At 42.7% G+C, this 15,430-nt stretch overlaps 2 protein-coding genes across 3 annotated transcripts in view; both read right to left on the bottom strand.

Annotated features, from left to right (window-relative positions):
• serinc5 (serine incorporator 5) overlaps window positions 1–3,116 on the bottom strand; it is a 60,491-nt gene extending 57,375 nt beyond the window's left edge. Inside the window, exon 1 of one of the 2 annotated variants that reach the window (XM_064969729.1) lies at window positions 2,909–3,116. In XM_064969729.1, the coding sequence (XP_064825801.1) occupies window positions 2,909–2,935 (27 nt within the window). In that variant the 5' untranslated portion in view covers window positions 2,936–3,116. The remainder of the gene's footprint in view (window positions 1–2,908) is intronic. The other variant, XM_064969721.1, reaches the window with a different exon arrangement.
• Window positions 3,117–7,775: 4,659 nt separating this feature from the next.
• On the bottom strand, window positions 7,776–14,184 carry cdk7 (cyclin-dependent kinase 7). Its single transcript, XM_064969708.1, has 12 exons — window positions 14,081–14,184; window positions 13,603–13,662; window positions 12,355–12,388; window positions 12,040–12,107; window positions 11,684–11,752; window positions 10,801–10,911; window positions 10,166–10,284; window positions 9,955–10,054; window positions 9,506–9,592; window positions 9,206–9,355; window positions 8,807–8,951; window positions 7,776–8,198 (listed from the first exon to the last, which is right to left on the bottom strand). Exons 1-12 carry the CDS (start codon window positions 14,144–14,146, stop codon window positions 8,170–8,172), a joined length of 1,038 nt encoding a protein of 345 aa, XP_064825780.1. The 5' UTR covers window positions 14,147–14,184; the 3' UTR covers window positions 7,776–8,169.
• Window positions 14,185–15,430: the final 1,246 nt, after the last annotated feature.

Raw genomic sequence — 15,430 nt, 5'->3', positions numbered from 1 at the left:
TCATGTTTAACTATGTGTTAGTGGACTTTTGATTGGTTGGTTTGACACTAGAAACCTATGAGTAAACTACCCCGTAGTCTTTTCAGCCATAGAAGCTCTGCTCATCACCTAATGGCTTGGCCATATCATCTCCAAGTAGCCGTCTCTAGACTTGACAGTTCATGCAGCTTTTGTATTCTGATCACGTCATGCGTCTACACCTAGGATAATCAAATCAAACTTTATTTGCCACATGCGCCGAAAACAACACGTGTAGACTTTACCGTGAAATGCTTAGGTACAAGCCCTTAACCAACAGTTCAGTTCAAGGGTATCGTGTCTAGACTTGGCAGCTCATGCAGCTTTTGTATTCTGATCATGGAGTGTCCGGATTCCCTTTTCCTGCGCTATATTTAAATGCCAGTATGCGAGTATAAATCTGATAATAACAAAACAACAGCTTGATGGCAGTAGCCAACTGCTGTAGCTAACTAGCCAGCTAGCCTCTGTAACTAGCCAACTGAAGGGATTGCAAAAGGGTTAGCATAACTCTAGCCAAACAAAAAATAGTTTTCCTAATAAGCTAGCTGGCTAGCATTTATGTAGCCAGCAAACACGTTATTCACCGGCTAGGAACGCATTTCCTCCCATGTTTAATGGAAAAAAGGTGCCTCTCGCTCCCAAAACACATATTCTATGAAGACTTGTTGGCGAAGTGCGGATGACGTCGCCCACTGTATGTGCTTTCAGTAGCCTGATAGAGTCCAGACTGAGGAGAAATCCGCACACAATGCATCCCTGACCAACTCCTGAAGGGGTCAGCCAGATCTGAACACAATTCAATTTTCTATTACAATTTAAGGGCCTTTATTGGCATGGGAAACATGTTTACATTGCCAAAGAAAGTGAAATAGATCATAAACAAAAGTGAAATAAGCAATAAAAAAATAAACAGTAAACATTACACTTACAAAAGTTCCAAATTAATAAAGCCATTTAAAATGTCATATTATGTCTATATACAGTGTTGTAATGATGTGCAAATAGTTAAAGTACAAAAGGGGGAAAAAATAAACATAATAACAAATAAACATAATGCTGTTTGTTCTTCACTGGTTGACCTCTTGTTATTTCACCGAATAGATGTGGGAGTTTATCAAAATTGGATTTGTTTCAAATTCTTTGTGGGTCTATGTAATCTGAGGGAACTATGTGTCTCTAATATGGTCATACATTTGGCCAGAAGTTAGGACGTGCAGCTCAGTTTCCATCTCATTTTGTGGGCAGTGTGCACATAGCCTGTCTTCTTTTCCATGCCAGGTCTGCCTTTGGAGGCCTTTCTCAATAGCAAGGCTATACTCACTGAGTCTGTACATAGTCAACGATTTCCTTAATTTTGGATCAGTCACGGTGGTGGTCAGGTATTCTGCCACTGTGTACTCTCTATTTAGGGCCAAATAGCATTCTGGTTTGCTCTGTTTTTTTTTGTAAATTATTTCCAATGTGTCAAGTAATTATCTTTTTCCTTTCTCATGATTTGGTTGGGTCTAAGTGTTGCTGTCATGGGGCTGGGTCTGTTTGTGTTTGTGAACAGAGCCCCAGGACCAGCTAGCTTATGGGGCTCTTCTCCAGGTTCATTTCTCTGTAGGTGATGGCTTTGTTATGGAAGGTTTGGGAATCGCTTCCCTTTAGCTGGTTGTAGAGTTTAACGTCTCTTTTCTGAATTTTCATAATTAGCGGGTATCGGCCTAATTCCGCCCTGCATGCATTACTTGGTGTTTTACATTGTACACAGAGGATATTTTTGAAGAATTCTGCATCCAGTCTCAATTTGGTGTTTGTCCCATTTTGTGAATTCTTGGTTTGTGAGCGGACCCCAGGCCTCACAACCATAAAGAGCAATGGGTTCTATAACTGTTTCAAGTATTTTTAGATCCTAATTGGTATGTCAAATGTTATTCTGATAGGAGAAGTTGCATGTATGTGTCAAGTGTAGACACGATTCTTGGGACACCTCTACCCTAATTCCCAACCCTAACCGTAACTCCTATGGTGGTTAAGGTACCGGTTAAATTTAGGGTTAAGGTTAGGGGTTAAGGTTAGGATTTGGGGTAGGGACGTCCCAAGGGTCATGTCTACACTTGACACTTAGACGCGACTTCTGCTATCAGAATAGGAAGATCGCATTGTATATAGAATTAAACTCAGTACTGCTATTCAAGCGGACACATATCATTAAACTGGGAAAGAAGAGATCTGCCAAAGCCATCAGAACCACACAGCATTACGTCACTGGAAAACTGTGAGATCAATTCAAAAAACGAATTGGACCAAGCCGAACACAAAGGCTAGACTATGTTTGTAGAGGTAGCCTGAGCGGCAAATTTAGGCACTGAACCCAAAATTGTGTCACCGCATGATAAACAGTGCAACGATATTATAGTACATTGTTTACAGTCGAACTGACATTGCTAACACCAGTAACATTTTTGCCAGTTTACACAAATGTTACAGACTCGCTTCTGGTACGAATCACAACAGCTTTGTAGATGCATTGTGCGCTAACGTTACTTTGTATACATTTTTGGAAGCTGTCTGGCTAAATTATCTTCGAGTTGTCATCAGCAAGGAATAGCTAGCTAAATTAGCTTTTAGCCAACCATTGGAAGACACATATACACACACACACATTTAATAAAATACAGAAATTAATTTCAACCTTCAATACACATTGAAATTGAGAATAAAACAAAAACCACTACATGTCGACATTGTCCATCAAATGTAAATTACACATTGTGCTGGAGTTTAAATTATTAGCAAAACAGGGATAGCTAGCTATAACATTAGCTGGTGCCGGAGATTTTTACATAAACGTGCCAACTAATATTCCCGACATCAGTCAACACACTTGCTTATTATTACTCACCTGCCCTATACAGAGCGGGGTACACATCTTGTCAAAAATACCCTTTCAGAATGTAGCCCACTTTTCCAGTTCCGGACGTTCTCTTGTAGAGATATACTTAAAAAGACCGTGGGGACAGTACGTGTGACCCAGTCTTCCCCGTCTCTCTCGTTCTCTCCCCCTCTCTCCTCCCACTGTTTTTACCGTGATGGCGTTACTTGCTACTGGCAGCTGCTGAACCACTCATTGTACAGACAAAAAACACTATTTAACCTTTGAGTCACTAGAGCGTGACTCAAAGCAAGTAAGATGTAGAGGTACTGTGTAATAAATCACTATGAAGCGTTATAAACAGTTAATACGACAAAAGAAGATACTGTGACAATGACACATTTCATTTATAATATTGTCTTTTCTCTTTTCATTTATTTCTCACTTCCGTTTTAGTCACATTGTTCTAGGTTCATATAGATTCCGTTCATGACAGTTGGCCAATAAACTGTTATATTAGGGATTAGTAATGTCCTACAGTCACAGTGAAATCTTTTTGAATAAACCGTGTGTGTGTGCGCGTGCGCGTCTGTTATTAATGTGTCTGTCACGTTGTGTGTCTTTGTTACAGAAGTGTTACTGATTCTGGCGTTGGCTTTTCATAATGTTCCATAGTAAGACTATCACTGTAGTCACCATAGTGACAGACAACGAAATCTCAGTTCTCAGCTTCAACAACTTGTCTATTAGCTGGAACCTGGGTGATGACACTGACCTCATTTTCTCAAACTTTTATCTTTTCTCTCTTTCATTTCCACAGAGAAATGTAAACAAGATACAGGGAAGAATGTTGATAGAGGGGCTGTTTTTTTCCCACTCAGTGTGGGTGTGTTTGTCTATGTGTTTGTGTGGACTAAAATGACCTTCACATGGATACAGAATGCCTGAGCCCACTCACACAGGCAGCCTTTTCCTACTCTGTCCTTGTGAGTAATATGGGACAGGCAAGCCAGGGCGTTTATTTAATTTAACATAATATTAATATTTATTTTCATATCATGTGATGCCGAGAACCAATATCACGTGATATTGAAGTCAAAGTCAGATAAGGGAGCAGGCATTTGATCTTGAGTCAAACGTGCATTCTCTCATTCTGTCTCGCATTCTCTCACAGAATGAGCGATGTAGGGCTTAACAATGGCGCTCATAACTATTCTTGGAGAGATTCTGCTATCACAGTGTGAGCTGATAACTGGCCTCTTGTGTACAACTGCTGTGTGTGTCATCTGACGCCGCCGTCACACACACACCATCCATTCACACACACACTGGACCCTGTCATTTCTCCAGGCTCGGCCGCCACACAAGGCCATTGTGTCCCTGCTCTGCTGTTCCAGTGCTGTATTGTATTGTGGGACATCATTGCCCTCACCTCAACCCTGAGCCCCATGATCCAAATGACAGAGGTCTGTCTGGACTGAGTCCTGCTCCAATACTCCAATAAAATGTCCTTCCTTCCTTTTCACTGAAATAACAATCACTGATCCAACAGCATTTGATGGGTGAAAGGCAATAAGGGCCTCACTACAGTACAGGTGTAGAGGATGGCAGCTTTTGACATGCTCTGTTCTGACACAACTGGACAGGGGACAGCTAAAAGGTAGTCTCCTCTCTCAACCTCTGTGGAGTGCTGACTGCCCAGAGTTTGGCGAGAGACTAAGTCTGTCATGAGATCTGCTCTCACTTGTCAGGTTGTGTCAGATCAGTCTGGACAGAGGGAACAGTAGTGATTGGGGGAAAGTATATACAGTAGAGTATCACAATATTATTTTTGATTATAAACTGGGTGGTTCGAGCCCTGAATGCTGATTGGCTGACAGCCGTGGTATATCAGACCGTATACCATGGGAATGACAAAGAGATGACTGCGTGAATCAGGCCTTCATGGTCGACTTTCTTCAAAGAAACCACTACTAAAGCACACCAATAATAAGAAGAGACTTACTTGGACCAAGAAACACAAGCAATGGACATTAGACCAGTGGAAATCTGTCCTTTGGTCTGATGAGTCCAAATTTGAGATTTTTGGTTCCAACCTCTGTGTCTTTGTGAGATGCAGAGTAGGTGAATGGATGATCTCCGCATGTGTGGTTCCCACCGTGAAGCATGGAGGAGATGGTGTGGGAGTGTTTTTCTGTTTTATATATTTTTTTTTACATTTAACCTTTAACTAGGCAAGTCAGTTAAGAACAAATTCTTATTTACAATTATGGCCTACCGGGGAACAGTGGGTTAACTGTCTTGTTCAGGGGCAGAATGACAAATTCATACCTTGACAGCTTGGGGATTCAATCCAGCAACGCTCTAACCACTAGGCTACCTGCCGCTCTGCTGGTGACACTGTCATGGCTACCACAGCATTCTGCAGCGATACACCATCCCATCCGGTATGTGCTTAGTGGGACTGTCATTTGTTTTTCAACTGGACAATGACCCAAAACACACCTCCAGGCTGTGTAAGGGCTATTTGACCAAGGAGAGTGGTGGAGTGCTGCACCAGATTACTTGGCCTCCACAATAACCCGATCTTAACCTAATTAAGATGGTTTGGGATGAGTTGGACCACAGAGTTAAGGAAAAGGAGCCAACAAGTGCTCAGCATATGTGGGAAGTCCTTCAAGACTGTTGGAAAAGCATTCCAGGTGAAACTGGTTGAGAGAATGCCAAGCGTGTGCAAAGCAGTCATCAAGGCAAAGGATGGCTACTTCGAAGAATATAATATATAAAATGTATTTTGATTTGTTTAATACTTTTTAGGTTACTACATGATTCCATATTTGTTATTTCATAGTTCTGATGTCTTCACTACTATTCTACAATGTAGAAAATAGTACAAATAAAGAAAAACCCTTGAATTAATAAGTGTGTCCAAACTTTTGACTGGTACTGTAAGTATTGTCGTAATATCGTATTGTGAAGTCCGTGGAATTTCCCAGCCCTAGGGGACAGGAGGTCACTTTAGACTGTTGACATACAGCACTGCTGGTGGCACACTGGTGTCATACTGGAGCTGAACTGTGCCACCGTCTGCCCTGGAGGCATTATGTCTCTTTGTCGCACACATTCTCCCTCCCTCCCACAAACACAATGGACAAGTTTGTTTTGCATGGCTCGGTGCCCCAGGGTGGGCAGGGCCTGCTCATTTCATGCCATTCTATTGGTCCTGAAGTGAAATCTCTACCAACCCAGGGAACCGGACCATGCAAAATGAACTTGCACACTGTCAAAATCTAATCAAACCCTGTCGCCGGTATCCACATTTCTGTCCACACATTATTTTGCGAGATTCTCCTTTTTGGGTTTTCATTGCAGACTAAACTATGTGTATTTTTAGTTAGTTTTCTATTATATACACACACATGACCTGCTCATCAAACATCTCATTCCAAAATCATGTGCATTAATATGGAGTTGGTCCCCTCTTTGCTGCTATAACAGCCTCCACTGTTCTGGAAGGCTTTTCACTAGATCTTGGAACATTGCTGCAGGGACTTGCTTCCATTCAGCCACAAGAGCATTAGTGAGGTCGGGCACTGATGTTGGGCGTTTAGGCCTGGCTCGCAGTCGGCATTCCAATTCATCCCAAAGGTGTTAGATTGGGTTGAGGTCAGGGCTCTGTGCAGACCAATCAAATTCTTCCACATCGATCCCAACAAACCACTTCTGTATATACCTTGCTTTGTGCACAGGGGCATGCTGAGACTGGAAAGGGCCTTCCCCAAACTGTCGACACAATGTTAGAAGCACAGAACTGTCTATAATGACATTGTAGGCTGTAGTGTTAAGATTTCCCTTCCTTGGAACTAAGGATCCCAAACCATGAAAAACAGCCCCAACCCTTTTTTCATTTTCCACCAAACTTTACAGTTGGCACTATGGTAGCGTTCTCCTGGCATCCACAAAACCCAGATTAGTCTGTCAGACGGTGAAGCGTGACTCACCACTCCAGAAAACACGTTTCCACTGCTCCAGAGTCCAATGAAGCATGACTTTACACATTCCAGCCGACGCTTGGCATTGCGCATGGTGATCTTAGGCTTGTGTGCGGCTGCCTGGCCATGGAAACTTATTTCATGAAGCTCCGGACAAATCAGGTCTTGTGCTGACATTGCTTCCAGAGGCAATTTGAAACTCAGTAGTGTTGCAATCGAGGACAGACGATTTTTACGCGCTTCAGCAATTGGCCGTCCCGTTCTGTTAGCTTGTGTGGCCTACCACTTCACAGCTGTTGTTGCTTCTAGGCGTTTCCACTTCACAATAACAGCACTTACAGTTGATCAAGGCAGAAATGTGACGAACTGACTTGTTGGAAAGGTGGCATCCTATGACGTTGCCAAGTTGAAAGTCCCTGAGCTCTTCAGTAAGGCCATTCTACTGCCAATGTTTGTCTGTGTGCTCAATTTTATACACCAGTCACAAGTTTGGCTGAAATATCCAAATCCACTAATTTGGAGGGCTGTCCACATACAGTGTTATATGCTTTAGTGTTTCTTTGCTTTCCTCACCTCTCACGTACACAGCAAGAGAAGGTTTATTCTTTATACATTTATCAGGTTTCAGAGTCACAGTTTAAGTAGTGCAATCATTCAGAGCAGGAAGGGCACTGCCCTCCATGTAGGGTGAATGCCAACACAAACCAGAGAGTGGGAAAAGTGACATGAGGATTCCCAAACACAAGTTCCATATTTTATATTCCACAAAAAAATGTCCCACTAACAATTTTCATAAAATTCATGAAAAAAAACTGTATCAAATGTGATACTTCATTGTGACGCGAGTTGGCTCAGAGTTGAGGTGTCACGTTATTTCAGAGGTGTCATCCAAATGAACAAGAGCATTAACTCAGACAGAATCATTTATTATCCTACATCACTTACACAAAAAAAATAAACTAATAAAACTAAATCTATGAAATGAATTATAACGAAAATCACGTCTTGCTGTTTTTTTTCCTCGACCACATAAATAGTTCTACTCTAGCAGGCTCTTACAGAGCTCAGAAATCATTGTTGCAATGAAGAATATCCAGAAGCACTGTTCTAGACCACACCGGAGGTAGAAGTACTTCCCCTTAAATAATCTGATCCTAGGATCAGTGGTTAACACCAAATGTAGAAAGAAAGAAAAATGACCCTGGACCACTGGTGAGGGGCAACTTCTATCGAGTCCAATGAACCACACTAAGTTCAACAGCAGGAGTGGTCATGTTGCTCCACTGAATCAAATCCCCCTCACAGTATCAGTTTCTTCTTTATGGTGCCTGAAAAGGAAAAACAACCATTGATTTAATGAACATATAGACTCACCATCTGCTAACAACTCAATTCAGATTTCAGCACCCAGAGCCTCTTAAAAATAAAGCTCAGCTCAGGGTATTATAATATACAGCCCAGTCGACCATAATAGTTCCCAAACCACTGCTTGGAACCTCCCAGTAACACGGTTTCTGTTGCAGTAAAATGTACTGCCACCACCCTTTCAACTGTGTGTGTTCTAGTCTAGCAGTCATTTTTACCACTGACACCCTTTTAATAACTGGGCTTGGAATCTAAATGGGATTCCAGCTCTATCCAAGTAACAACACGTTGCTCGGACTGTGAGATTACATGTTTTTCATTTCATTTAATTGGTCACAGTACAAAAATATGTACGCATTCTTGGAATGGGAGAGCCGCTTTCTGGCCCCACCAAACCTGGAAACCAGTCCTTGACTCTGTTGTACAAGCCAAACTGTCAGTTTAAATAAGCAAGCAGAATAATATTTGCCAATATCATTAACATCATGGTCAAACACAACCATGTATGATGGAATAATGATGCCTGTGCTATTGTCTCCAATGGTGAGGGGGGGTGTGTGGTGTTAATTACTTGTCTCCAGTCCGTCTCGTTTCCTCTTGATTCCGATGGTGAGGTTCTCCTTCTCTTTGAGAGCCTCCGCTGATGAGTTGGGCCGGGGCAGCTGGTGCCCGGGGGTCGGACCTGGTCTGTTACTGAAGTACCTCGTCTTTAGAGCCTGGTGACAGGGAGTGGAGGGAGGGCTTTAGAGCTAGGAGAAACAGCAATGAATATACACAGAGAGAAGCTGAACTAAGGCTGCATCACAAGTGGCACCCTATTCCCCATAGGGCTCTGGTCAAAAACAAAAGTAGTGCACTATATAGGGAACAGGATGCCATTAGGAAGTGCATTTAATCCGCAGGGTAATACAACCATGTAAAAATGAAGTAACTTGTGAAAGATACGCAGTGCCACAGCACACCAACATACCTGTGTAGCTGTAAGGCGTGTGGAAGGGTTGAAGGTGAATAGACCCTGTAGTAGCTCTAAGAGGTCGTCTCCTGCAGCACTGAAGATGTGTTCCAGAGGAGTACCAGGAAACAACTTAAATGACACATAGTCAGGTAGACTACTCATCCCCTAGAGATGGAGAGAGAGAGATAGAGACGGAAACACGAAGGCATGATTTAAATCCACAATTTAGTATTAAAGAACCAGGTATTTTAAAGCAGATGCTTCGTCTTAAAATAACCACACCTGCAGACACAGAAAACACAGACGAGTACTCACAGGCCAGGTGTCATCTGTAGGAGTCCCCAGAGCTTCAAAGATCTTACTCAGCTGGTCCAGATCTGAGTCTCCAGCTAGGAAGGGTAACTGGAGAGAGACAGGGGGTGTTACACCACAAACATGCAGTGAGCATGGGCTCAGTCCCAAATGGCAACATATTCCTACAGGCCCTGGACAAAAGTAGTGCACTATATAGGGAATAGGGTTCCATTTGTGACACAGCCTTAGTGTGTACAGAAAGATGTGTGTCTGACAATACAGTTCTGGAACCTTAATGCTCAGTCTAGATCAAAAAGTCACCACGAGACAAGACAATTTTGGAATTTCGATTAATCTGAGCTGTCTAGTTTCACAGCATTGTTGTACCATTATACAGACAAATTGAGTCATTTTGTCTTGTCTCAATGCTTAAATTGGACTGAACTTATGTGGTGTGTGAGTGTGTATACCCTTAAGAGGAGCTCTGCAAGGATGCAGCCCACAGCCCACATGTCGACGCCCACCCCATACATCCTGGCACCGAACAACAACTCTGGAGAACGATACCACCTGAGAGAGCGCAAATATTGCATCACAAACCCAGCGAAACATAAATTAAATGCATTTTTTAAAAACTAAATGGACAAAGGCTTTGAAAAGGAGTTTGAGAGCGACACCTACCTGGTGACTACCTGGTGAGTGTAGACTCTGTTAGGGCTGCCGAAGGCTTTAGCTAAACCAAAATCAGCCAGCTTCAACACACCATTCTCATCCAGCAGCAGGTTATTGGGCTTCAGATCCTACACACAGACACAGTATTTTACTAATTTCTCCTTTGCCAAGATAATCGACCTGACAGGTGTGGAATATATCAAGAAGCTGATTAAGCAACATGCACATTACACAGGTGCACCTTGTGCTGGGGCAATAAAAGGCCACTAAAATGTGCAGTTTTGTCACACAACACAATGCCAGTGATGTCTCTAGTTTTAAGGGAGCGTGTGATTGGCATGCTGACTGCAGGAATGCCCACCAGAGCTGTTGCCAGAGAATTTCATGTTAATTTCTCTACCATAAGTCCACTCCAACGTCATTTCAGAGAATTTATCAGTACGTCCAACCGACCTCACAACAGCAACCCATGTGTACCCACACCACCCCATATTTCTGTTCGGTATATGTATATATTTTGGAGTTTTACAGTTACAAACAGATTCTGAAGATTAGTCTACTGCCCCTAACATTACCTCACACAGGCACCTATGAGAAGGTGTGTATTGTATGAGCATGCTTTGAGAAGGTGTGTGCTAACCTACCCTGTGCAGAACCCAGTGGTGGTGCATGTACTCCAGGCCCTGTAGAGTCATCACTATGAAGGCTTTGATGTTGGCTGGAGTCAAAACCAGACTGGTATCTTTGATGATCACCTTGAACACAGGAAAGGGAGTTAGACCAGGGATGTCAGTCTCAATAGTCTACAACCCCTGTTAACTCTACAGGTTCAGGTTCAGACAAAACATCTCTCAGGAAAGCACAAGCTGATCTGACAGATTTTCAGCTCAACATCTCTATACATAGAAAGGCTATCAAATCCTCATATGTCAGACCTCTGTGCACTTTCTCTGTCAATGATCTGATAATGGTCATTAGATCATCTTGAGAGCTGAGGGGAGCGGGGTATGGTGGTTCTTAGGGGGTCTATTTTCCTGCTCTCTACCTGAGTTTTACTGGCAGTGAAACTGGAGATTCATCTGAAGCCATCAGGCAGCCACAGACTCCCATGAATACAGAGTAAATAGAGATGGCGAGAGAAATGAAGATGGGCTGAGAGAGAGAGATTTGTTCCCCAGGGCCAGAGCTGGCCCTACAGAGCTCCTCAGAGAGCGATAGAAACCAACTAATACCATAGATCTCAGGCTGCTCTCTCTCTGGGCAGTCTTTGATGTTCAGTGTGACTGAACCCATCTGTGCCTCAGGGAGGACATACCAGAGAGCTCTCAGAATGAACAGAGTACTAGTCTGTAAAGGGAGCCTCTCGCATATCCAAAAGGATCTTCAGACTGAGTATTAACCCATGAGTCCCAAGTAGTGCCTTCTCTCGCTGGAAAAAAAAGGAGTATCCCTGTAGTTGCCTCTAGTGTCCAAAGCCACTTCTAGAATACCATCCCAATATGAACAAAACATAAAGCTCAGTCTTACCTCCAGATCTGTCTCCATGTAGTCAAACACCAAGCTGATGTTAGATTTGTGCCCGAATGCATCAAGCAGCTGAGAAACAGAGATATGGAAACACGGTGATGTAAATGTAGGGATATACTGATACATGATATTGTGATAACTTTGAGAACATTACACAATTTCACAGTAAAGGTGATGGTGAGCAAGATAATTAAGATAGTTTAGAAAGGATGCTTTGGTTATGGATTAATATCCAAATGAGCTCTAAATGATCATAAATGCAACTGATGAGGAAACTGATTCAGGGCTCTACCAGGAAAGCATTAATATTACTACTGACAGTTTCCATTACAACAGTGGTTTAGTTTGATTCTTACCCCAATAATGTTTGGGTGACTTAACTCCTGCAGTAGTTTAATCTCTCGTAGGGCTGTCCTGTTGATGCCTGAGAGATACATGATCAACATACATGAGACAAATATTCTGAATCATACTTCATGGGGTGGCTTCCCAGACAAAGATTAAGCCTAATCCTTGACTTAAAAAACAACAACATTTTAATGGAGATTCTCCACTGAGTTTGCTTTTTAGTCCAGGAGTAGGTTAATCTGTATCAAGGAAACCACCCCATACATAAGTTTGAATCTAAACCACTCTGAAGCTCCTGTACTGGGGTGCGTGGACACACTCACCATCTTTAGCCTCTGTTCTGTGTCCAACTTTGATCTGTCAGGAGAAACAGCACACACTATTAATAGTGTACATTATAATCAAATCAAACCACCATAGCTTTAAAGTGTGGATATGAAATCAACAGTTTCCTGATGAATTGAATGGCATGGTGTAATCCTGGTCATAGCTCATTTGCATATTGTCTGTCCTTAGCATCCTGTTCTCCCCGGCCCCCAGATTATACCCTACAGGGCCTACACAAAAACCGTACGCAGAAAAAAATTGCTGCTGCTGGCAATGTACTTTGGCAGATTCTCAACCGGGCAAAAGTCAGTCCTCTCCTCATCCACGACTGGGAAAATGTAGGAGTGTCAATTTGTTGATAAGCGAACAGAGAAGTGTCCTCCTCTCCTCGACCAGCTCCTCCTGCCGAGGAAGCACAAGTGTATCTATCGGGGAAGTGTTTTGAAATGTCACACCCCGTGTTCAGTACGACAGAACGGTGTGCAACGTTGAATTTAACAGAAACGGTACTGAACAACCAGTTGAAAAATGTTATGATTATGGTGGCAGAGAGGGCGATTACCGTATGGTGCCCTGGAACTGAACCCCGCCCTGTGCAACTAGGTCCTGGACTTCCTGACAGGCCACCCCCAGGTGGTGAAGATAGGCACAACACCTATGCCACCACTGCCACACTTATCCGCAGCATGCGGATCCCACAGGGCTACATGCTCAGTCCCCTCCTGTACTCCCTGTTCACCCATGGTTGCATGGCAACGCACATCTCCAACTCAATCATTAAGTTTGCTGATGACACAACAGTGGTAGGCCTGAGTACCAACAACGACGAGACAGCCTACAGGGAGGTGGTGAGAGCCATGGTGGAGAAATGCCAGGAAAATAACCTCTCCCTCAACAAAACTAAGAAGCAGAACGTGGACTTCAGGAGACAGCAGAGAGAGTACGCCCCCATCCACAGGGCAATAGTGGAGAGGGTGAAAAGCTTCAAATTCCTCGGCATGAACGTCACTGACGACGTGAAATGGTCCTTTCACAGACAGTGTGGTGAGGAAAGCGCAACAGCGCCTCTTCAACCTTAAGAGGATAAAGTAAGTTGGCTAGGCTCCTAAGACTCCCACGAAATGCTACAGATACACCATTGAGACCATCCTGTTAGACAAAACCAAATTAGATCTCATCTTCCATTCTTTAGTGATGCATTTTGTTGATCCTGAACCATTCATCCCAGATCTTAGGGACTTTACCTTCTTGATGGCAACTATTGTGTCGTTGGTCTTGTCCCTGGCTTTGTAAACAGTGGCAAACTGTGGGAAGGCAGGAAGAACAACATTCGTTGATAAGTAAAACAGAGTGAAACTAACGTTACCATCTACTTCAAAAGTGACAAGCAGATAAATGTAGCTAGCTAATTAACAAAACACAGCTGACGTTAGTGTAGTTAGCTAATGAATTACTGCTAGCTAGTTAATTCAGGTTATCATCAGACGGTTTTTTAATTGCTGTAATTTTGAAGCTGTTGCCTTTGCAGAAATCGGCAATGTATCACAACTCATGCCATGGCTAGCTCATTGTGCTGCTTGCTTGCTAGCTAGGATAGTATAAGGTAGCAGCTAGCAATCGAGCTTTAGTTTTCTCTGAACCTATAAAGCGCTAACGTTTATCTAAACAAAGCGGCTCATAAGCAAAACACTACTTTGGCAAGATAATACTGTTTCTCATTACCTGACCCTCTCCCAGAAAATCTAGTTTTTCATATCTTTTTGCTCGGGACTTTACATCAAGCGCCATGATCACAATTTCAAACTGCAATTTCTCCAACTTCCGGCTTTGTTAAAGGTCCATAAGTATTTCCGGGTGAAACGAACATCGTTTTGAGTGTTAATTTTTGACCAACAGCGTCATCTGTTGGTTACTATTAACCCGAAGACTGATATCGACGTGATTATATGATCTAACCCACAAAACAAATAGTAACGATGGTGTGTAGGTGTGTAGATATTATATCTCCTTTTGTCAAAAAGAGAAACGCACTTGTAATATGGCAAATTATTGTAACCCACGATTAAATCAGGGAGGGGACTGTGGATCTGGATCTGTCCTAGCCCATTATTGGACTAATGAAGCCTAACGTTACTACTTAGTCCAAGAACCTTAAATGTTCTAAACCCTGTCTAAGCCGGGGGATGGGTTTCTACTAAGCTATATGTAATTGTTTTAAGGTCACACCAAGGATAATTTTGCTTTTTGATTTTGAATTTTACGACCCCTTAAAGTATCCCAAAAATCTATACAAAAAATATTTGATTAAACATTGTATTTGGCCTTACTGCTATTAGCCCACACAAACACATTAAGTAATAGTTTCACTACATGGAACAACAAATAGTCGCCCCAAATGTTTTTAAATAAAGTTTGTTCTGAAGTGTCTGTCCTATATCTGAGACATATAAGAAAGATCAGGATACATTTGTTTTGTTTTTTTACCATGTATTTAAGGTTCCCACAAGGCCATATTTACATATTACTGCGCTTGTTTACAGAAAACCGATGGAAGACAGAGTGGACTACCTGTGGTAATTACCTATCTGCATCTCAGAACAACTGTGTGTAAATGGAAGACTGACACCACAAGCTAGTTGTCAATGAAAAATTAAATTCAAATCAAATTTTATTGGTCACATGCGCCAAATACAACAGGTGTAGACCTTACAGTGAAATGCAAATAGTCTGGTTAGCCATTTGATTGGCTGTTCAGTAGTCTTATGGCTTGGGGGTAGACGCTGTTTAGAAGCCTCTTGGACCTAGACTTGTCGCTCCGGTACTCTTGCCGTGCGGTACCAGAGAGAACAGTCGATGACTAGGGTGGCTGGAGTCTGACAATTTTTAGGGCCTTCATCTGACACCGCCTGGTATAGAGGTCCTGGATGGCAGGAAACTTGGCCCCGGTGATGTACTGGGCCATATGCACTACCCTCTGTAGTGTCTTGCGGTCTGAGGCCGAGCAGTTGCCATAACAGGTAGTGATGCAACCTGCCAGGATGCTCTCGATGGTGCAGCTGTAGAACCTTTTGA

Source organism: Oncorhynchus masou, chromosome 1, assembly GCF_036934945.1.
Source record: "Oncorhynchus masou masou isolate Uvic2021 chromosome 1, UVic_Omas_1.1, whole genome shotgun sequence".
Lineage (NCBI taxonomy): Eukaryota > Metazoa > Chordata > Actinopteri > Salmoniformes > Salmonidae > Oncorhynchus > Oncorhynchus masou.
Note: the sequence above shows the minus strand (reverse complement) of the source record. Positions and strands in the feature narration are given on the sequence as shown.

Bases quoted from the DNA above. Each gene is read 5' to 3' on its own strand.
- cdk7 (XM_064969708.1), bottom strand. From the start codon at position 14,146: ATGGCGCTTGATGTAAAGTCCCGAGCAAAAAGATATGAAAAACTAGAT. The intron at 10,285-10,800 runs GTAGGTTAGCAC...GTCTGTGTGTAG, and splicing joins ACCACTGGGTTCTGCACAGG to GATCTGAAGCCCAATAACCT. The intron at 9,593-9,954 runs GTATACACACTC...GTCTCTCTCCAG, and splicing joins TTGCAGAGCTCCTCTTAAGG to TTACCCTTCCTAGCTGGAGA.